The 23,356-nt window shown below is 28.5% G+C and overlaps 1 protein-coding gene across 1 annotated transcript; it reads left to right on the forward strand.

Annotated features, from left to right (window-relative positions):
- Window positions 1–7,333: 7,333 nt before the first annotated feature.
- LOC142230701 (cytochrome P450 4d1-like) lies at window positions 7,334–21,527 on the forward strand. Its single transcript, XM_075301332.1, has 4 exons — window positions 7,334–7,975; window positions 14,454–14,523; window positions 14,590–15,155; window positions 21,069–21,527. The coding sequence occupies exons 1-4, from the start codon at window positions 7,384–7,386 to the stop codon at window positions 21,404–21,406; spliced, it is 1,566 nt and encodes a 521-aa protein (XP_075157447.1). The 5' UTR covers window positions 7,334–7,383; the 3' UTR covers window positions 21,407–21,527.
- Window positions 21,528–23,356: the final 1,829 nt, after the last annotated feature.

Genomic DNA, 23,356 nt, shown 5'->3' on the forward strand with positions numbered 1-23,356 from the left:
TTGTGAGATGAAATAATCGTTTGTGTTTTAAAGAATATTGGACGATTTTCTCATTTATTCTTTAGCCGCTATAACCAGGAAATATTTTCTTTTTGTTTTTGCTACACACAGAGAAGTGATATGATCATGCCAAGCATGTTTCAAAAGCAAAATTTTACTTTTTCATCGGGAACATGTTTGAATCGAATACAAATTTTTTTTTCTTAAAAAGTTATTTCTTTAATTGGCTTTGGTGATTGATTCTATTCTTACTTTGGTTGACGCTGTTTTAATTAAAAATAAGACAATATTTCCTTTTCAGTAAAACTTTTAATCTAATTAACAAAAATATATATTATTTCAAACCAATCACACAAACTAATTGAATCTATTAAATTATATATATTAACAATTATTTTTGCTGAATTGGCTATAAATTTTTTATTGTAATTAAACCATTTAATATTTCGTGATTGAACCCAAAAAAAAATATTTTTTTTCTGTGTACATGGCTTAACGATATATTAATTCCCGTTTTCGTAGTTATGTTTCCATCATTTCTCATAGATGATTACATGTCAACTCAGTACGTATTGGAATGTTGTGCATTGACACTTACAGCACCATGGGATATATGGAAAACGAAAGATATACAGTAAATTAAAGAACGCAGATTGAATTCTCACCAGTGCACTGTGGGCGAAAATCGGAAAACAGCGCAAAAAGTAAAATTTTCAAAATAAGAAATTATTAGATGTTCCAATTGAAATTACTTTAAAACATTTTGGAAAGTACTAATCGAATGTAAATTTAAAACTTGGCAACCCTATTCATGAGCACAAATCTGCCAATGTATACCAAAATTTATGCAAGTTGCGTGATATCACGGAGAGCACAAATTGAAAATGCTTAATTTTTTTCGTCATAAAAGCTAGCGGCATTTCGTCAAACTGAAATATATTCGAATTCTTTGGAGGAAATGGTATAACAACAATATACCATTTCCTTCAAAGAATGCGCTTATCAAATTTTTAAATTCAACCCTAGGCAACAACAATGCCTGGTCACGTGAACCAATGTTGAGAGAATTTTTCTAGTTCTTCTTCCCAATTTAGAACGCTTTCGTCCCCAAAAATTCCGAATTTAAATCAAAATTCCTCACAAAAATCCCTAAAAAAAATTTTGATAAGCTTTTATGAAAAAATAGTCTCTGCGGTAAATATCGGTAATTATTTAAGAATTGAAAAAATATATAAAATTTATTATCATACCAGCCTGCGAGCTGCAATAACATTAAGATTTCGAAACAAAACACCATTGTCTTCCAAATGTTCCAAAAAATGAAAATGGGTGTTCGGTCACCATGTTTTCTATGGACGAAAATGTATTCCAACTATCTTCATAATTTCTATATTTGTGGGATATATTGTCCAAATCAATGATGAACAATAATGAGAGGGGCATTTAAGTCAGAGCAGTGTTGCCAGAAGTATGGGAAATTCCTCTACATGTAGATTTTTTTCTAATATTTAGCGTCTTATAGGGACGTATGCGCGCAACGAAGGGACTTTTTCACTCAACGCAATTTTTAACAATTTTTACACACATCTTTAACAATATGTGTTAACTACGGATTTGAAGAAAATCTTACCACAAATCTACCAAACGAATATTTCTATAGAAAATTTTGTCATAATTTTATTGTTATAGAACATTTTGACAAAATTTTATTTCTATAGAAAATTTGTTAAAAAGGTTATTTCTATAGAAAATTTTCTCAAAATTTTATTTCTATAGAAAATTTTCTCAAAATCTTATCTCTGTAGAAAATTTTCTCAAATTTTATTTCTATAGAGAAATTTCTCAAAATTATATTTCTCTAGAAAATTTTCCCAAAATTTTATTTCTGCTGTTTTTTTGATTTTAGCTTAAAACCATGCATTGACTAAACTATAATTGGTTGATAGTGTTGCTGCAAGTAGAGGATTCTGATGAGGAATGTGGTAATTCCGAAACGTGCGTCCATCCAACCATCTTGCAGTCTATAGGGCTTTGCCCAAATAAATTTGACAAACATTATTTTCCACTGTTGGTTAAGCTACACTTATGGTTTAGTCAATGCATGATTTTAAGCTGAAATCAAAAAAACAACAACAATGATTAAAGAAAAAACCAACAATAACAAAACGAATGAAAATTTTATTTCTATAGACAATTTGTTCATTTCTATAGAAAATTTTGTCATAATTTTATTTCTATAGAAAATTTTATCGTAATTTTATACCTATAGAAAATTTTCTCAAAATTTTATTTCCATAGAAAATTTTTTCAAATTTTTAGTTCTATAGAAAAATTTCCCAAAATTTTATTTCTATAGAAAATTTTCCCAAAATTTTATTTCTATAGAAAATTTTCCCAAAATTTTATTTCTATAGAAAATTTTGTCAAAACTTTATTTCTATAGAAAATTTTGTCAAAACTTTATTTCTATGGAAAATTTTGTCAAAATTTTATTTCTATAGAAAATTTTGCCAAAACTTTATTTCGATAGAAAATTTTGTCAAAACTTTATTTCTATAGAAAAAATTTCTCAAAAATTTATTTCTATAGAAAATTTGTCATAATTTTATTTCTATAGAAAATTTTATCGTAATTTTATTTGTATAGAAAATTTGCTCAAAATTTTATTTCTATAGAACATTTTCTAAAATTTTTATTTCTGTAGAAAAATGTCTCAAAATTTTTTTCTATAGAAAATTTTGTCAAAAATTTATTTCTATAGAAAATTTTGCCAAAAATTTATTTCGATAGAAAAAATTTCTCAAAATTTTATTTCCATAGAAAATTTGTTCAAAATTTGATTTCTATAGAGAAATTTCTCAAAATTATATTTCTATAGAGAAATTTCTCAAAATTATATTTCCATAGAAAATTTTTCCAAAATTTTATTTCTGTAGAAAATTTTCCCAAAACTTTATTTCTATAGAAAATTGTGTCAAAACTTTATTTCTATAGAAAATTATGTCAAAACTTTATTTCTATAGAAAAATTTCTCCAAATTATATTTCTATAGAAAATTTTCCCAAATTTTATTTCTATGGAAAATTTTGTCAAAACTTTATTTTTATAGAAAATTTTCAACAGAGGAAAATAATGTTTGTCAAATTTATTTGGGCAAAGCCCTATAGACTGCAAGATGGTTGGATGGACGCACTTTTCGGAATTACCACATTCCTCATCAGCATCCTCTACTTGCAGCAAAACTATCAACCAATTATCTGAAAAAAATCAGGCAGTTCACTAAACCCAAAAGTAAACCACACTTGAGTCTTGCACTCAAATCGATGATTTGACGGTGGCAAAGAAAAAGAGAGATGTTTGTACGAATTTATTTCGGCATAAGCCGGCTATCAATGTAAAGCCTTTTTTCGGAAGGTTCAAGTGTGGTTTATTGTTGGGTTTAATGAACTGCCTGAATTTATTCTGATAATTGGTTGATAGTGTTGTTGCAAGTAGAGGATTCAGATGAAGAATGTGGTAATTCCGTAACGTCCGTCCATCCAACCATCTTGCAGTCTATAGGGCTTTGCTCAAATAAATTTGACAAACATTATTTTCCTCTGTTGGTTAAGCTACACTTGTAGAAAAAAACCAACAATAACAAAACGAATGAGAATTTTTATTCTACACTGTTAGAAAAATAGGTTTTTCAAATGTTCCGATATAAACAAAATGTGTTTCGGGCACAATTTTAAAACACAATATATTTAAGTGCAAACATGTAATGTACCTAAACTAACACTAAATGTTTGGGACATCTATGTTAATATGTTAGAATATATTATGTTTGGGGCATGAATGTTTCATAAAAATCATATGTGTGAATGCAAACATGTATAAATTTACAAATTTCGACTAAACATACATATGTTGTGATATTTTATTCAAAGCGTCAGAGAGAGTATAGAGAAAGAAATAGAGATGGAAACCGGGAGAGTTGATAAAAGATATTAACATAACACAGCGAAAGAATCAAAAGAGAACAATTTCTTTGAAACCGCTTGTATGTTGTTTCGGAAAACTGGTTTATGATAACGCCAAAAATTTGATATCCTTAAGTCTAAATATTATTTAATTTGAATAAAGAGAACAGACATTCGGAACCAAGAGAATAGACATTAAAAAAAAAACAGCATGTGTTTTCGCCGTGAGAGCAGTATTTTATGTATGTGTGGACATGTGTTTTGTTTATCATTTTGGCATTATGGGAACAATTTTTTTCTTGGTTCGTTAAAAGGAATCAGGGGTCTTCATAAAAATAACGAAAGGGCACTATACTCTTTTTACAGTTGGAACAGTAAAATGAAATAAGGAGGAAATAGTGAAAAATTACACAGTAAAATGTATAAAAACAAAGTTTAGTTCCTCTTTATTAATAAGTAGTCCACGAGGAGTTGACGGACACCTTCAAATATAAAAGGGAGCATTAAGTTCGAGTTTTGCAGCTAAAACAATTTAAAGCAGGGATTGAACCCACGACCCTTTGCATGCAAGGCAGACATGCTAACCACTGCTCCACGTGGCAAACAAATGTATGTTTCTGTTAAATAATATTATGTTTGCATGGGCTCGTGGGCGCTGCAAACTATGCTATACAAATGTAGCTTATAACGATATTTATCTGCTGGTGACTATAACAGCTACGTAGCCCAGTGGATAGTGTGTTGGCTTACAAACTGTATGGTCCTCGGTTCGATTCTCCGTGCAGGCGAAAGGTAAAATTTAAATAATTTATAAAAGTGAATAATTTCTTCAACATTATTTGTATTACAGAAAAAGGTGCCAAGAACTAAAATATTTTGTGGAAGTGAGAATTACGAGTATGTTAGGGAATGAGCACAATCGTCTTTGGGAAAAATTCTTCCAAGCATATAATATTTTTGGGCTCAAAATGCTTCCAAACATATAATATGTTCACATAAAACAAATATGTTAATGTTTCGGCAGTATCCAATAATATATGTGCTTCCTGCAAAATATGTTTGGAACATATGTTAAAGAGGCGATTTTTTTTGAGGGTGTATAGAAAATTTTGTCAAAATTTTATTTCTATAGAAAATTTGTTCATTTCTATAGAAAATTTTGTCATAATTTTATTTCTATGGAAAATTTTATCGTAATTTTATATCTATAGAAAATTTTCTCAAAATTTTATTTCCGTAGAAAATTTTTTTAAATTTTTATTTCTATAGAAAAATTTCCCAAAATTTTATTTCTATAGAAAATTTTCCCAAAATTTTATTTCTATAGAAAATTTTGTCAAAATTTTATTTCAATGGAAAATTTTGCCAAAACTTTATTTCGATAGAACATTTTTTCAAAACTTTATTTCTATAGAAAAAATTTCTCAAAATTTTATTTTTATAGGAAATTTTGTCAAAATTTTATTTCTATAGAAAATTTTTGTCATAATTTTATTTCTATAGAAAATTTTATCGTTATTTTATTTCTATAGAAAATTTTCTCAAAATTTTATTTCTATAGAACATTTTCTCAAATTTTTATTTCTGTAGAAAAATGTCTCAAAATTTTTTTCTATAGAAAATTTTGTCAAAATTTTATTTCTATAGAAAATTTGTTCAAAATTTTGTTTCTGTAGAAAAATATCTCAAAATTTTATTTCTATAGAAAATAGAAAATTTTCTCAAATATTTTTTTATAGAAACTTTTAACAAAAATTTATTTTGATAAACTTTTTCCAAAATTTTTTTTCTATAGAGATTTGATTTAGCAAAACATCAAGAATTCTACCAAGCTAACAAACAGAAAAAAATCTACTATTTTTGGTAGAATTCTATCTATATTACTGTGGCAACCATGGTGGTAATACAAATTTATTTTTATGTAATATGTTTTGTAAATTTTGTTTAAATTGAACGAAAAATATTGTAGGGGAAATCGTAGGGGAAGATTTTTGGCAATATATGGGAAAGTAGGAAATAGAGAACTTTTTTGTCCTTGTACCGAAAATTTTCGCTGGCAACACTGGGCCAGATTCGTCACGAAATGATTTTTCAATTGTACAAAAATGTAAAAAATAAATTAGGGCTTGACCCCCCCCCCCCCAAATCGGATAAAAACTACGGTTTCTACAAGCCCAAAAAGTAAAATCGGGAGGTCGGGCTATATGGGGGCTATACCAAACCATGGACCCATACTCACCATTTTTGGCACACCGCTTTATGGTCCTAAAATACATGTAGATTTCAAATTTCAGGCGAATTGAATAAAAACTACGGTTTCTATAAGCCCAAGAAATTATATAGGAGATCGGTCTATATAGGGGCTATACCAAAATATAGATCTATACTCACCATTTTTGGCACACCTCTTTATGGTAATAAAATGCCTCTAGATTTCCAATTTAAAGCGAATTGGATAAAAACTATGGTTTCTATAAGCCCAAGAAATAAAATCGGGCGATCGGTCTATATGGGGGCTATATCAAAACATGGACCGATATAGCCCATCTTCAAACTTGATCTGTCTGCAGACAGAAAACGAGTTTGTGCAAAATTTCAGCACGATTGCTTTATTATTGAAGACTGTACCGTGATTACAACAGACGGACAGACAGCCAGACAGACGGACATGGTTATATCGTCTTAGAATTTCTCACTGATCAAGAATATATACTATATATAGTCTGAAATCGATATTTCAATGTGTTACAAACGGAATGACAAACTTATTATACCCCGTCACCATTCTATGATGGTGGGTATAAAAATTATTGAGTTTTGCAATCAACATCAATTAAATTTTTAATTGAATCAATTAAAAAAATAATTAAAATTTGCTTATGAAATCAATTAATTTTTTAATCAAGTATGTTTTTATGACCAAGTAAAACTGTTACTGATACAATCATTTTTGTGATTAAAGACATTTCAATCACAAAAATTAATTGGATCAATTAAAAAAAAATTGTGTTTAATAGGCTTATTTCTTTGCTCTTTTTAATAAAACCCCACCAAAAAAAACTCTCCACCGAAACGAAATTTTAGACTAACGCAGTTTTTTTCATTGGCAAAGTTATCTTCAAAGGCAAATAAATTTCTAAAATATCGTTTTTCAGAAAAGAAATATTTTTTTTGCGTATATCCAAGATCAACAGATTTGGCATTAATCATCCCACTGTGCCGTGGATCAAGCATACAATGTTGTCTCTTTCTACTTTGTTTCTATTTGTTTATTAACAATGTAAACGATTTTAACAGATAATGATAATAATGAGTTTTTATCATTTTTCATTATAATGGGATACATATAAAAACCCGCATCATTGCTATTCATATATGCATACTATATTGATTACAATCGGCAAGTAGTAGTAACGGGATCATGTCCGTCTTTGATATCTTCCATATAAGGGAATTCATATTTCTTGTTATTGTTGTGGTGTTCTCCACGATTTATGGAATATATTATTTCAAATATAAGCCCATAATTGAGGCAATTCGAAATGTACCCGGAGCACCAACATTGCCCATTTTGGGCCATGGTCATCATTTTTTGTTTAAGACACCTTTCGAAATTCTCGAGACAATTACAAAAATAATGCGAGACTACACGGGATCAATGAAAATCGTAAAAGTTTGGTTTGGCCCCGATTTAAATATGCTTACCTTTAATGTAAAGGATATCGAAGTGGTGTTGGGAGGAATGCAACATCTGGAAAAGGCACAAGAGTATACATTTCTAAAACCTTGGCTGGGCGAAGGTCTACTGGTTAGCCATGGTCGCAAATGGCATCAACGGCGTAAAATCATAACTCCAGCCTTTCATTTTAGTATTCTCGAAGATTACGTGAGTATTTTTGAAAAACAAAGTCGAATCCTTCTAGACATTATGGATGTGGAACGTCGTAAGGGTGGCCAGGCAGGATTTTGTTTAGAACATCTCATAAATTTGTGCACCCTGGATATTATATGTGGTAAGAAATTGTCAATTTGAACTTTGCGGAAATTGTATTCCAGATCTCTGAGTGGAGTAAAAATTTGTGGAATAAACAAAAAAAAAAAAAGACCCTGCTTTGGCACTAGACTGTTATACCATCGCTAGAGAGGGGAGGAATTTGTATCTGAATTTGTCGAATAAAATGCAGGCATTAAGCTACAATGGGAAAGGCAAATTTAAGAGATCCCACAGAGGATAAAATTTTGGCTATCTCTATTTTCTTTAAAAGCAAATAAAAAAGGAAAGCCAATATACAACAAACGATAAGTTTGTTGTAAATTCGAAATTTTTTTCGGAGCTTCGCTTCTCTAAAATGTCCTTGCGGAGTGAAGTATTTTTCCTTGGGCTACATAGCTTAATATGTTTCACATTACGCATCGATAATATTGAATCCGAATAGAATCCAGCATATTTGACAAAGTCCAGGTATTCCACCTTGCGATTTAATTAAAAATGAGCTACGGTGATTGTATATCCCCATGTAAAGGAGGTATCAGGCTTTTGGCTTCTTCTTCAACATTTGCAGCAGATAGGATTTCAAGGACTAGGGCAAATGATTGTTATGAGAATCACAAATTCGAAACGTTTACATTTTAGAAAAGTAATTTTTTCCTTAATTTTTAAAAATTGACAAAATAACGTTGGACTTTTCAAATTTGTCGATGTTAACGAATATCAAAAGTTGAGCCGATTTTCCAAAAAAAAAAAAAAAAATATAAATACATATATGTATATATATATATATATATATATATATATATATATATATATATATATATATATATATATATATATATATATATATATATATATATATATATATATATATATATATATATATATATATATATATATATATATATATATATATATATATATATATATATATATATATATATATATATATATATATATATATATATATATATATATATATATATATATATATATATATATATATATATATATATATATATATATATATATATATATATATATATATATATATATATATATATATATATATATATATATATTAAAATTCCATTAGTTCGATTGAAGATGGCGAAAAGTCGATTTCGACTATTTTATGACAAAACTCCGTTTAGTCCGAAAATCGATATTCTACTTTTATATCCCTAGATTAGCGAAATCATTTGGCCACCATTGTGAAACCATATTGTCGCTATAGAGCAAATGTCACATGTCACACTTTTATTTTTATAGAAAATTTTATTTCTGTAGAAAAATTTTTTTATTGTAATAATTTTTAGAAAATTTTGTTAAAATTTTATTTCTATAATTTTTTTTAATTTTATTTCTATAGAAAATTTTGTCAACATTCAATATCTATAGAAAATTTTGTCTAAATTTTATTTCTATGGAGATTTTTATCAAAATTTTATTTCTATGCAAAATTTTGTTAACATTTTATTTCTATAGAAAATTTTGCCAAAATTTTAATTTTATATATTTTTATTGTGAAAATTTTATTTCTATAGAAAATTTTGTCAACATTTTATGTTTATAGAATATTTTGTAATAATATTATTTCTTTAGAAAAATTTGTCAAAATTTTATTGCTATAGAAAATTTTGTCAAAATTGTATTGCTATTGAAAATTTTGTCAAAATTTTATTTATTATAGAAAATTTTGTCAAAATTTTATTTCTTTGTTAAGTACCTCTTAGTTGGAGAGGAATATGAAAAATTGTGTCAAAATTTAACTTGTACAGAAAATTTGTGAAAAATTAATTCTATAGAAAATTTTGTCAATATTTTATTTCTAGACAAAATGTTGCCAAAATTTTATATCAATAGAAAATTTTGTCAAAATTTTATAATTATAGAAAATTTTGTCAAAATTTTATAATTATAGAAAATTCAAATTTAGGAAATTTTGTTAAAATTTTATTTCTCTAGAAAATTTTGTCAAAATTTTGATTTCTATAGAAAATTTTGTCAAAATTTGATTTCTATAGAAAATTTTGCCTAAATTTTAGTGTTATAGAAAATTTAGTCAAAAAGTTATTTATATAGTAATTTTTGTCAAAATATTATTTCTATTGAAAATTTTGTACACATTTTATTTCTATAGAAAATTTTATATTATTTCTATAGAAAATTAAAAAAATTTTTTATTTTTTTAGAAAATTTTGTCAAAATTTGATTTCTTCTTCTTCTTCTTAGTTGGAGAGTAAAATGAAAAATTTTGTAAAAATGTTTCTTGTATAGCAAATTTGTGAAAAATTAATTCTATAGCAAATTTTTTCAAAATTTTATTTCTATAGAAAATTTTGTCAAAATTTTGATTTCTATAGAAAATTTTGTCAAAATTTGATTTCTATAGAAAATTTTGTCTTAATTTTAGTGTTATAGAAAATTTAGTCAAAAGGTTATTTCTATAGTAAATTTTGTCAAAATATTATTTCTATTGAAAATTTTGTACAAATTTTATTTCTATAGAAAATTTTCTCAAAATTAAATGTCTATAGAAAAGTTTAGCAAAATTTTTATTTTTTAAGAAAATTTTGTCAATGTTGTATTGCTATAGAAAATTTTATCAAAATTTTATTGCTATGGAAAATTTTGTGAAAATTTTATTGATATAGAAAATTTTGTCAAAATTTTATTGCTATAGAAAATTTTATCAAAATTTTATTTCTTTGTTAAGTACTTCTTTGTTGGAGAGGAATATGAAAAATTCTGTCAAAATTTTACTTGTATAGAAAATTTGTGAAAAATTAATTCGATAGGAAATTTTGTCAATATTTTATTTCCAGAGGAAATGTTGTAAAAATTTTATAACTATAGAAAATTCAAATTTAGGAAATTTTGTTAAAATTTTATTTCTCTAGAAAATTTTTTCAAAATTTTATTTCTATAGAAAATTTTAATTTTATTTTTTTATTGCTATGGAAAAGTTTGTGAAAATTTTATTGATATAGAAAATTTTGTCCAAATTTTATTGCTATAGAAAATTTTATCAAAATTTTATTTCTTTGTTAAGTACTTCTTTGTTGGAGAGGAATATGAAAAATTGTGTCAAAATTTTACTTGTATATAAAATTTGTGAAAAATTAATTCGATAGGAAATTTTGTCAACATTTTATTTCCAGAGGAAATGTTGTAAAAATTTTATAACTATAGAAAATTCAAATTTAGGAAATTTTGTTAAAATTTTATTTCTCTAGAAAATTTTGTCAAAATTGTATTTCTATAAAAAATTTTAATTTCTATAGAAAATTTTTTCAAAATTTTATTTCTATAGAAAATTTTGTCAAAATTTTATTTCTATAAAAAATTTTGTCAAAATTTTGATTTCTATAGAAAATTTTGTCAAAATTTGATTTCTATAGAAAATTTTGCCTTAAGTGTTGCCTTAGTGTTATAGAAAATTTAGTCAAAAGGTTATTTCTATAGTAAATTTTATCCAAATATTATTTCTATTGAAAATTTTGTACAAATTTTATTTCTATAGAAAATTTTACCAAATTAAATGTCTATAGAAAAGTTTAGCAAAATTTTTATTTTTTAAGAAATTTTTGTCAATGTTGTATTGCTATAGAAAATTTTGTCAAAATTTTATTGCTATAGAAAATTTTATCAAAATTTTATTGCTATAGAAATTTTGTCAAAATTTTATTTCTTTGTTAAGTACCTCTTAGATGGAGAGGAATATGAAAACTTGTGTCAAAATTTTACTTGTATAGAAAATTTGTGAAAAATTATTTCTATAGAAAATTTTGTCAATATTTTATTTCTAAAGAAAATGTTGTCAAAATTTTATATCTATAGAATATTTTGTCAAAATTTTATAATTATAGAAAATCCAAATTTAGGAAATTTTGTTAAAATTTTATTTCACTAGAAAATTTTATTTCTATAGGAAATTTTGTAAAAATTTTGATTTCTATAGAAAATTTTGTAAAAATTTTGATTTCTATAGAAAATCTTGTCAAAATTTTGATTTCTATAGAAAATTTTGTCAAAATTTTATGTCTTTGTTAAGTACCTCTTTGTTGGAGAGGAATATGAACAATTGTGTCAAAATTTTACTGGTATTGAAAATTTGTGAAAAATTAATTCTATAGAAAATTTTGTCAATATCTTATTTCTAGAGAAAATATTGTCAAAATTTTATTTCTATAGAACATTTTGTCAAAATTTTATAATTATAGAAAATTCAATTTTAGGAAATTTTTTTATTTCTATAGAAAATTTTGCAAAAATTTTGTCAAAATTTTATTTCATTGGTGTTTTGTTTTTTATTTTTGGTTTGTACTGTAATCATATTTGTTGTTTTTATCTCAGCTTTAAAACCATTGTGTTGACTAAACTACAAGATTAGCTTTACCAACAGAGGAAAAGAATGTTTGTCAAATTTATTTGGGCAAAGCCCTATAGACTGCAAGATGGTTGGATGGACGCACATTTCGGAATTACCACATTCCTCATCAGAAAGTTCTAGTTGTGGTTCACTTTGGGTTTAGCGAACTGCCTGAATTTATTCTGATAATTGGTTGATAGTTTTGCTGCAAGTAGAGGATGCTGATGAGGAATGTGGTAGTTCCGAAACGTGCGTCCATCCAACCATCTTGCAGTCTATAGGGCTTTGCCCAAATAAATTTGACAAACATTCTTTTCCTCTGTTGGTTAAGCTACTCTTGTAGTTTAGTCAACACAAAGGTTTTAAAGCTGAGATCAAAACAACAAATAAAATTTTATTTTTATAGAAAATTTTGTCAAAATTTGACTTCTATAGAAAATTTTGCCTATATTTTAGTGTTATAGAAAATTTTGTAAAAAGGTTATTTCGTTAGTAAATTTTGTCAAAATAATACTTCTATGGAAAATTTTGTACAAATTTTATTGATATAGAAAATTTTGTTCAAATTTTATTTCTATAGTAAATTTTGTCAAAATATTATTTCTATAGAAAATTAAAAAAATATATTTTTTAGAAAATTTTGTCAATGTTGTATTGCTATAGAAAATTTTGTCAAAATTTTATTGCAATAGAAAATTTGTCAAAATTTTATTTCTTTGTTAAGTTCGTCTTAGTATGAGAGAAAAATGAAAAATTGTGTCAAAATTTTACTTGTATAGAAAATTTGAGAAAAATTAATTCTATAGAAAATTTTGTCAATATTTTATTTCTAGAGAAAATGTTGTCAAAATTTTATTTCTATAGCAAATGTTGTCAAAATTTTATATCTATAATTTTTTTATTTTATAATTATAGAAAATTCAAATTTAGGAAATCTTGTTAAAATTTTATTTCTATAAAAAATTTTATTTCTATAGAAAATTTTGTCAAAATTTCTATTTCTATAGAAAATTTGTCAAAATGTTGATTTCTATACAAAATTTTGTCAAAATTTTGATTTCTATAGAAAATTTTGTCAAAATTTTATTTCTATAGAAAATGTTGTACAAATTTTATTGAATTTTGTCAAAATATTTCTATAGAAAATTTTGTCAAATTTTTCTATAGAAAATTTAAAAAAAAATTTATTTCTTTAGAAAACTTTGTCAAAGTTGTATTGCTATAGAAAATTTTGTCAAAATTTTATTACTTTAGAAAATTTTGTTAAAATTTTATTGCTATAGAAAATTTTGTCAAAATTTTATTACTATAGAAAATTTTGTTAAAATTTTATTGCTATAGAAAATTTTGTCAAAATTTTATTTGTTTTTTATTGTCAAATTTTTCTATAGAAAATTTAAAAAAAAATTATTTCTTTAGAAAATTTTGTCACAGTTGTATTGCAATAGAATTTTTTTTTTTAATTTTATGGCTATAGAAAATTTTGTCAAAATTTTATTACTATAGAAAATTTTGTTGAAATTTTATTGCTATAGAAAATTTTGTCAAAATTTTATTGCTATAGAAAAAAAATGTTAAAATTTTATTGCTACAGAAAATTTTATTTCTTTGTTAAGTTCGTCTTAGTATGAGAGTAAAATAAAAAATGTTGTCAAAAATTTACTTGTATAGAAAATTTGTGAAAAATTAATTCTATAGAAAAATGTTGTCAATATTTTATTTCTAGAGAAAATATTGTCAAAATTTTATTTCTATAGAAAATTTTGTCAAAATTATAGAAAATTCAAATTTAGGAAATTTGGTTAAAATTTTATTTCTATAGAAAACTTTGTCAAATTGTCGAATCTCTTGCACCACTCTGATTGAGACATCTCCAAAACATGCATTCTGAACGCATTAACCGCTTCTTCAACGTTGACCTTTCGTTTTATTTGAATGTCTTATAATTCCAAAATACAGTTCACAGCAATTTTAGAAATATTTGAAATAAAAATCATTGGTTTTTGTTTTATTTATATGATCTATAAGACTTCCGTTTAAGAGATTTGGAATACATATTTCTTGAATTTTCATTAGCGTATAATTTGAACCACAATGTTTTCCTTTTATCCATGTCATTCTCTAGAAGCAGCGATGGGCGTTACGGTCAAAGCTCAACAAAATTCCGACTCGGAATATGTCAAAGCCCTTAGAACGTAAAGTTGTTTTTGCATAATGAGGTCTCAGAATTCCGCACAAATAAGATTCGTATATTTTTTCAGGATTTCCATGATTATGCACATACGCAATTTAGATATTGCCTATCGCTTTCAATTCATCTATCGCTTTACCAAATATGCACGTGAGGAAAAACGAGTATTAGCCATACTGCATAGTTTCACCGAAAATGTTATTGTTCAGAGACGTGAGGAGCTTTTGAAAGCACAAGCACAAAAAACTGCACTATCGACCAGCCAAAAGGAGGATAATGACATTGGCATCAAACGTAAATCGGCCTTACTTGATATTCTTTTGCAATCGGATATCGATGGCAAGCCCCTTACTAATATGGATATACGTGAAGAAGTTGATACGTTTATGTTTGAGGGCCATGATACCGTTTCATCGGGCATAATATTTATGTTGTTTAATCTGGCGCGGTATCCGGAATGTCAGAAAAAATGTTTTGAAGAAATATTGCAGGTTATGGGTAAAGATAAATCAAAACCGGTGACCATGGAGGATATCAACCATATGCATTATGTTGAATTGTGTGTCAAGGAATCTTTGCGTCTATATCCGTCAGTACCTATAATTGGCAGGACAATTAGAGAACAATTTGAATTGAGTAAGTATGAATGAGGTCAATTGTGTATAGAGTGATCAAAACAAATTGGGGTCGTGGAAATCGGATTTTCTCGGTTTAAAGAAAGTGCTCAAAGGTGTAAACATAACCACTTGGTCGGACAATAACAATGCCTAGTGGTGTGTTAAAAAAATTTTAATAGCGATGGCAACACTATCCAATTTTCTCGCATGGAATTGGAATAGATTTTAATTTAGTGACGCCGCTGGCCGTCGCGTATTTTGGGCTTGCCATAAAAAAATGCATGGTTATATTTACACACTAAACCGGTCAACGGTGCATTTAAAAAAGATCGGGTTTTAATAAAAATCTTAAAAACGCGCAATTTGGACAAGAAAATCTAATTTTTATTATTATACAAATCACTGTAAAAATAATTCGATAATTTCTTGATTAATATGAACACAAAAAAATGTTTTTTGACTTCAATCACGAAATTAATTGATCCAATTAATATTTAATTGAAATGTCTTAAATCAGTGAAATGATAATAGGGCTGTTTTCTTTTAGCACTGGATACCCGAAGCCGCGAAGGGCTAAAAGAAAACAGAGTACTCGTTTATCTAGGACATCTCCAAAAATATGCAACACTGTCATCAGCTGTTTGAAAACAATCACATCTTGCATTTTTAATGTATGAAATGCTCCAATTAGTAATAAATATTTACTGCTGCGATTATTTATGACACTGTACCACTTTGAATTTCATGTTTTTCGATAAATTAGTCACAATAAATTGCTATTGTGAATCAATGAAGCGTCACTTTATTAAAATACAATCTGGCAACATTGGCGCGACTTGCACTGATGAGATGTTCTGGATAGAACACCAACACAAACGTTGCATCCAGTGAAAAAAGAAAACAGCCCTAATATCAATCACTAAATTCAATTAAAACAAATAAGGAAAGTCTAAAGTCGGGCGGTGCCGACTATATTATACCCTGCACCACTTTGTAGACCTAAATTTTCGATACCATATCACATCCGTCAAATGTGGGGGGCTATATATAAAGGTTTGTCCCAAATGCATACATTTAAATATCACTCGATCTGGAAGAATTTGATAGACTTCTACAAAATCTATAGTCTCAAAATTTAAGTCGGCTAATGCACTAGGGTGGAACACAATGTTAGTAAAAAAATATGGGAAACATTTAAATCTGAAGCAATTTTAAGGAATTTTCGCAAAAGTTTATTAATGATTTATCGCTCGATATATATGTATTAGAAGTTTAAAAAAATTAGAGTCATTTTTACAACTTTTCGACTAAGCAGTGGCGATTTTACAAGGAAAAGATATATATGGGAGCTATATCTAAATCTGAACCGATTTCTTCCAAAATCAATAGGGATCTATTCTGAGCCAAAACACATACTGGTGCCAAATTTGAAGTCGATTGGACTAAAACTGCGACCTAGACTTTGATTACAAAAATGTGTTCATGGACAGACGGACATCGCTATATCGACTCAAGAGCCCACCCAGAGCATTTTTGCCAAAGACACCATGTGTCTATCTCGTCTCCTTCTGGGTGTTGCAAACATATGCACTAACTTATAATACCCTGTTCCACAGTGTGGCGCATGGTATAAAAATTAAACAAGTATATACGGCCGTAAGTTCGGCCAGGCCGAATCTTATTTACCCTCCACCATGGATTGCGTAGAAACTTCTACGAAAGACTGTCATCCACAAATTTCAACTCACATGGTTGTTAAATATCATATCCACCACGTACCAAATTTGAACCAGATCGGATGAATTTTGCTTCTCCACAAGGCACCGGAGGTCAAATCTGGGGTCAAATGGACTGAGAGGAACCAATTCCTGCATGGTTGTTGGATACCCTATACTAACATTACGTACCAAATTTCAACCGAATGGGAAGAATTTTGCTCTTCCAAGGTGCTCCGGAGGTCAAATCTGGGGATCGGTTTATATGGGGCCTATGTATAATTATGGACCGATATCGACCAATTTTTGCATGAGTGTTTGAGTCCATATATTAACATCACGTACCAAATTTCAACTGAATCAGATGAATTTTGGTCTTCCAAGAGGCTCCGGAGGTCAAATCTGGTGATCGGTTTATATGGGGGCTATATATAATTATGGACAGATATAGACCAATTTTTGCATGGTTATTAGAGACCATATACTAACACCATGTACCAAATTTCAGCCGGATCGGATGAAATTTGCTTCTCTTAGAGGCTCCGCAAGCCAAATCGGGGGATCGGTTTATATGGGGGCTATATATAATTATGGACCGATATGGACCAATTTTTGCATGGTTGTTAGAGACCATATACTAACGCCACGTACCAAATTTCAGCCGGATCGAATGAAAATTGTTGCTCTTAGAGGGTCTGCAAGCCAAATCGGGGGATCGGTTTATATGGGGGCTATATATATTTATGGACTGATATGGACCAATTTTTGCATGGTTGTTAGAGACCATATACTAACACCATGTACCAAATTTCAGCCGGATCGGATGAAATTTGCTTCTCTTAGAGGCCTCGCAAGCCAAATTTGGGGGTCCGTCTATATGGGGGCTATACGTAAAAGTGGACCGATATGGCCCATTTGCAATACCATCCGACCTACATCAATAACAACTACTTGTGCCAAGTTTCAAGTCGATAGCTTGTTTCGTTCGGAAGTTAGCGTGATTTCAACAGACGGACGGACGGACATGCTCAGATCGACTCAGAATTTCACCACGACCCAGAATATATACTTTATGGGGTCTTAGATCAATATTTCGATGTGTTACAAACGGAATGACAAAGTTAATATACTCCCATCCTATGGTGGAGGGTATAAAAAGGCAAAGTTTTTGATGAACAAAATAATTGGCACAAGTAGTTTTAAATCAGTTTTTGGTGGGGATTCCTCTATGTTTGTTAACAGCATCAGTGTGGAGCAGGGTATAAAAAGTAATTGATACAACTAATTTTTGTGATTGATTTTTGTTCAATTAAAATTTCAATTAAATTTTTGATTGAATATTTTTTAAAATTCAATCAAAATTTTAATTGGAAATATGTGGGTGATATTTTTTTCTGCACAGACAAAATATCACCCACATATTTCCAATTAAAAACTTCATTGAAGCCGAAAAATTTATCAATTAATAATTGAATTGATACAATTAATTTTTTAATCAAAATGGAAATATTAAGTTAATGATTGAAAATTTTAAAATTTTTAATTAAAAAAATAATTGATGTTATGAACTTTTTAATCAGAAGACTAAGTCAATCTCTCCCAGCACACATTCTCCGGATTGCCATTAGAACCCTAAAGCGACTCAGCGAAGTCCTGGACCACCATTAATTGGCCTTCTCGCCCAAGCCGGGGAAAACAAGTGATGGAAAATTTTAAATTTTGAACTAAAAATTTATTTCAAACAATCAATTTTTTAATCAAACTATAAACACTAACCCCCATTTTCAGGAAGCTCCATTAGTGCTACGTTAGCTAACGAACTTTTAAACCGTGATATCTACATATCTGTCATCTTGCATATATATTCCATATACCAGTTAGAAACTTAACTGCTGAAATTTTTTCAGTTACAGTTAACCGGAGAAAAGATATTTTCATTCTTCTTTCTGTTAACTGGCATATAAAGCCTAACGGAGCTACATGAAAATGGCCGTAAGTCAGTTAAGAAAGTTAATTGAAAATAGTTAAGTTTTTAATGGAAAAAATTAATTAATTTTTGCAATTAACATCAATTAAATTTTTAATGGAATCAATTAAAAAAATTTATTAAAATTTTCTAATGAAATCAGTTAATTTTTTTAGTCAAGTATTTTTTTAATGTCCAATTAAAAATGCGATTCATACTATTGAAGATTTTCTTGATTTAGGACATTTAAATTAAAAACTTTATTGGAGCAATTAATTTGTGTGATTGGATGAGAAATATATTTTTGAGTGTGTGTGGGTACAATGTTGTTTTTTGTTTGTTTTTTTTTTTTTATACCCTCCATCATAGGATGGGGGTATATTAACTTTGTCATTCCGTTTGTAACACATCGAAATATTGCTCTAAGACTCCATAAAGTATATATATTCTGGGTCGTGGTGAAATTCTGAGTCGATCTAAGCATGTCCGTCCGTCCGTCCGTCCGTCTGCTGAAATCACGCTAACTTCCGAACGAAACAAGCTATCGACTTGAAACTTGGCACAAGTAGTTGTTATCGATGTAGGTCGGATGGTATTGAAAATGGGCCATATCGGTCCACTTTTACGTATAGCCCCCATATAAAGGGGCCCTCAGATTTGGCTTGTGGAGCCTCTAAGAGAAGCAAATTTCATCCGATCCGGCTGAAATTTGGTACATGGTGTTAGTATATGGTCTCTAACAACCATGCAAAAATTGGTCCACATCGGTCCATAATTATATATAGCCCCCATATAAACCGATCCCCAGATTTGGCTTGCAGAGCCTCAAAGAGAAGCAAATTTCATCCGATCCGGCTGAAATTTGGTACATGATGTTGGTATATGGTCTCTAACAACCATGCAAAAATTGGTCCACATCGGTCCATAATTATATATAGCCCCCATATAAACTGATCCCCAGATTTGGGTTGCGGAGCCTCAAAGAGAAGCAAATTTCATCCGATCCAGCTGAAATTTGGTACATGATGTTGGTATATGGTCTCTAACAACCATGCAAAAATTGGTCCACATCGGTCCATAATTATATAGACCCCATATAAACTGATCCCCAGATTTGGGTTGCGGAGCCTCAAAGAGAAGCAAATTTCATCCAATCCGGTTGTAATTTGGAACATAGTGTTAGTATATGATCTTTAACAACCGTGTCAGAATTGGTCCATATCGGTCCATAATTATATATAGCCCCCATATAAAACGTCCTCCAGATTTGACCTCCGGAGCTTCTTGAAGGAGCAAATTCATCCGATCCGGTTCAAATTTGGAACGTGGTGTTAGTATATGGCCGCTAACAACCATACCACAATTGATCCATATCGGTCTATAGTTATATATAGCCGATCTCCAATCACACAAAAATTGGTCCATATCGGTTCATAATCATGGTTGCCACTCGAGCCAAAAATAATCTACCAAAATTTTATTTCTATAGAAAATTTTGTCAAAATTTTATTTCTATAGAAAATTTTGTCAAAATTTTATTTCTATAGAAAATTTTGTCAAAATTTTTATTTCTATAGAAAATTTTGTGAAAATTTTATTTCTATAGAAAATTTTGTGAAAATTTTATTTCTATAGAAAATTTTGTCAAAATTTTATGTCTATTTTGTCAAACTGAATTACATACGTATTTGATCGATCTTTTTTGATTTAATATATACCACGTATGGACTTACATACAATTTAGAAGATGGTGTTAGGAGGTGTTAAGATACCTTGTCATTGGCAAGCGTTACCGCAACTTAAGTAATTCGATTGTGGATGGCAGTGTTTAGAAGAAGTTTCTACGCAATCCATGGTGGAGGGTACACATTGCAAACACAGGTTCTACCAGTCCACCGAAAAGTGGATTGTCGACAAAATCGACAAACCACCGGTCCACCGGTTTTTACAAACTATTTGTGCGGTGATATCGTCTACCGAAAAATGGATTTTCGGCAGAACCAACAATCAGTGCAAAAAAGATAAACCGGTCCACCGGATTTGATCACTTTAAATGTGCGATAATTTCGTTTGATGGGGAACACAAATATTTTCCATTTAAATCTACAGCAAATTTTTAATTCCATTTAGCAAATAAAACAAAAATCCGAGATGTGTTTATTTGTTTTCCCCAGCTTGTTTTTCATAAAAATCAAATATTCTATTTTATTATGTGAAGACCACTTTAAAAAAATTTTAAATTCTCTTATAGACGGAAAAACAATACCTGTGGGTACTAATTTTGGTATTACCCCGCTCTTTGTGGGTCGCTGTGAAGAGTATTTCCCTGAAGCACATCTTTTCAAACCCGAGCGTTTTCAAGAAGGCTATAGTAATCCCTATACGTATACGCCTTTTTCGGCGGGTCCACGTAATTGTATTGGTCAAAAGTTCGCTATGCTGGAAATGAAAACCATTGTGGCCAATGTCTTGCGTCACTATGAGTTGGACTATATAGGCGATAAGACTAAGGAGCCATTATTGGTTGCAGAATTGGTGTTGAAATTCAAAGATAGTGTTATGTTTACGGCAAAACCAAGAGTTTATTAATTGGGAATGCATCCAATTTTTGCCAAAAAAATGTATTGGAAAATATTATGTATCTTTCATAATTGATTCTAGATTAAGTACAATTTCTTTTATATATAGAAATATATTTATTAAAAATAAATATTTTTATTTAAGGGTATTTTACATTAAAATAATTGTTTCATTTCCCAAAAAAAATTCCTACATATATAAAAATATTTGTAGCAAATTTAATGTGAAATTGGAAAACGATTGGTAATAAATAAGGACATATTTAGGAAAATCGGGAATTGCATATATATGGGAGCTATATCTAAATCTTAAGCGATTTTGATGATTTTTAGCAAGTTTCGTTGATACCACAGAAGATTAAATGTTGCTAACTATGAGTAAGACAGGCTAGTAAAAAAGCTATTATAGCCAAATTTGGAAAGATCGGTCGATATATATTAATAGTATCTAAATCTAAACTGATTTCCTTATGAATACTGAATTTTTTGCACTTAATATATTATTATTAAATAATGTGTTAATAATTTATACCCTGTTTCTGTATATCGAACGAGAGTATTTCAAATGTTAAAAAATATTATTTGGGTTTCTCTGACGTCAGGCAAGTCACTTCATATTTTGTTGTCGAGTTGCAAACGAACATATACAATAAGTATCAAGAAAAAAGTAAACACTATTTTGAAATTTGAATCAATTCGCAGGCCAAAAATTTGAAAATACTCATTTTTGATAATCAATGTACTCTCATACAAACGATATGAACTTTCAAAAATAGAGAAACCCAAATTGTTTCGAATTCGAGTGACTGCTTTTCAGTCGAATGGGCTTTCGTTCGACATACACACTGAAAAAAAGCATGCCCGGTTCCACAGATTTTGTCTTTACCTTAAAAAATTTGGTATTGATTCCGAGCCAAAGAAGCGGAGAATACAATTAAGGATACTTTTAAGACACAATTCTCTTTTAAATTTGGGTTTTGTGTACTTGCTTCTAGGAAACAAATTTTAATTTTTCGCTTTCTCAGCTTTTTTTCTTCATATGCTATCAAAGTCCTTTAAGTTAACGACAACTTTATTTTCCAAGTTAAGACTCGACTTCCAGTAGAAATTATGCTATGTTTCAAGTAAAAAGCTTCTTTAAAATAAAGTGTTGAAAAACATGTCCTATATTTGAACGATTTTTGCTTTGTAGTCAAGATGCAAAAAGACAACAAATTTAAAGACAATTTCATTAAATTTAAAGAATTTTTCTGAATTAATAAAGTCAAGTTGACCTTAGCCCAAACATTTTTTCTCTCATGTTATGATACCCATTTTTAAGCCAAATCACTTAATTATAAGGACAATACGACTTCATTGAAAAGTTTTTCGATTTTTGGACAAGGAAAAAAACTTTATATTAGAGAAATGCGTCTTCTATGCTAAGCAAAATTTGCATTCGTATTTTAAAGACCCGAAATCTTTGATCTCACGACAATATTTTTTTTCAGTGCAGAAACAGGGTATTAGTCTCAATTCAAATACTTCACTGAAGAGTTAAAGGTTTCAAATGAACACATATGAGTAAACATATTAGAAAAAAAACGTGTTTTTAAATTTAATAACACCTAATTCCACTAATGTTATAATAACCACTTTATTCATTTAAATGAAAGTGATCTAGACAGACGATTATTGACGAAATAGTCTATAACTGAAAAAAAATAGTCTATAAAATTACAGTGTTATTAGCAAATGTATTGTTACTAATTATTACATACATGGCAGCCGATATGAAAATTTTGTCAAAAAAAAAAAATACAAAATTTCCAATAGAAATAACATTTTGACAAAATTTCCTATAGAAATAAATTTTTGACAAAATCTTCGATAGAAATAAAATTTTGGCAAAATTTTTTATAGAAATAAAATATTGACATAATTTTCTATAAAAATAAAATTTCGACAAAATTTTCTCTAG

This window comes from Haematobia irritans, chromosome 3 (assembly GCF_050003625.1).
Source record: "Haematobia irritans isolate KBUSLIRL chromosome 3, ASM5000362v1, whole genome shotgun sequence".
Classification (NCBI taxonomy): Eukaryota; Metazoa; Arthropoda; class Insecta; order Diptera; family Muscidae; genus Haematobia; species Haematobia irritans.

What these genes read in the sequence shown, in the direction of transcription:
- LOC142230701 (XM_075301332.1), top strand. Translation starts at nt 7,384, where the DNA reads ATGTCCGTCTTTGATATCTTCCATATAAGGGAATTCATATTTCTTGTT. An exon ending in CACCCTGGATATTATATGTG is followed by an intron (nt 7,976 to 14,453) that starts GTAAGAAATTGT and finishes GTCATTCTCTAG; the next exon opens with AAGCAGCGATGGGCGTTACG. An exon ending in TATGTCAAAGCCCTTAGAAC is followed by an intron (nt 14,524 to 14,589) that starts GTAAAGTTGTTT and finishes ATATTTTTTCAG; the next exon opens with GATTTCCATGATTATGCACA.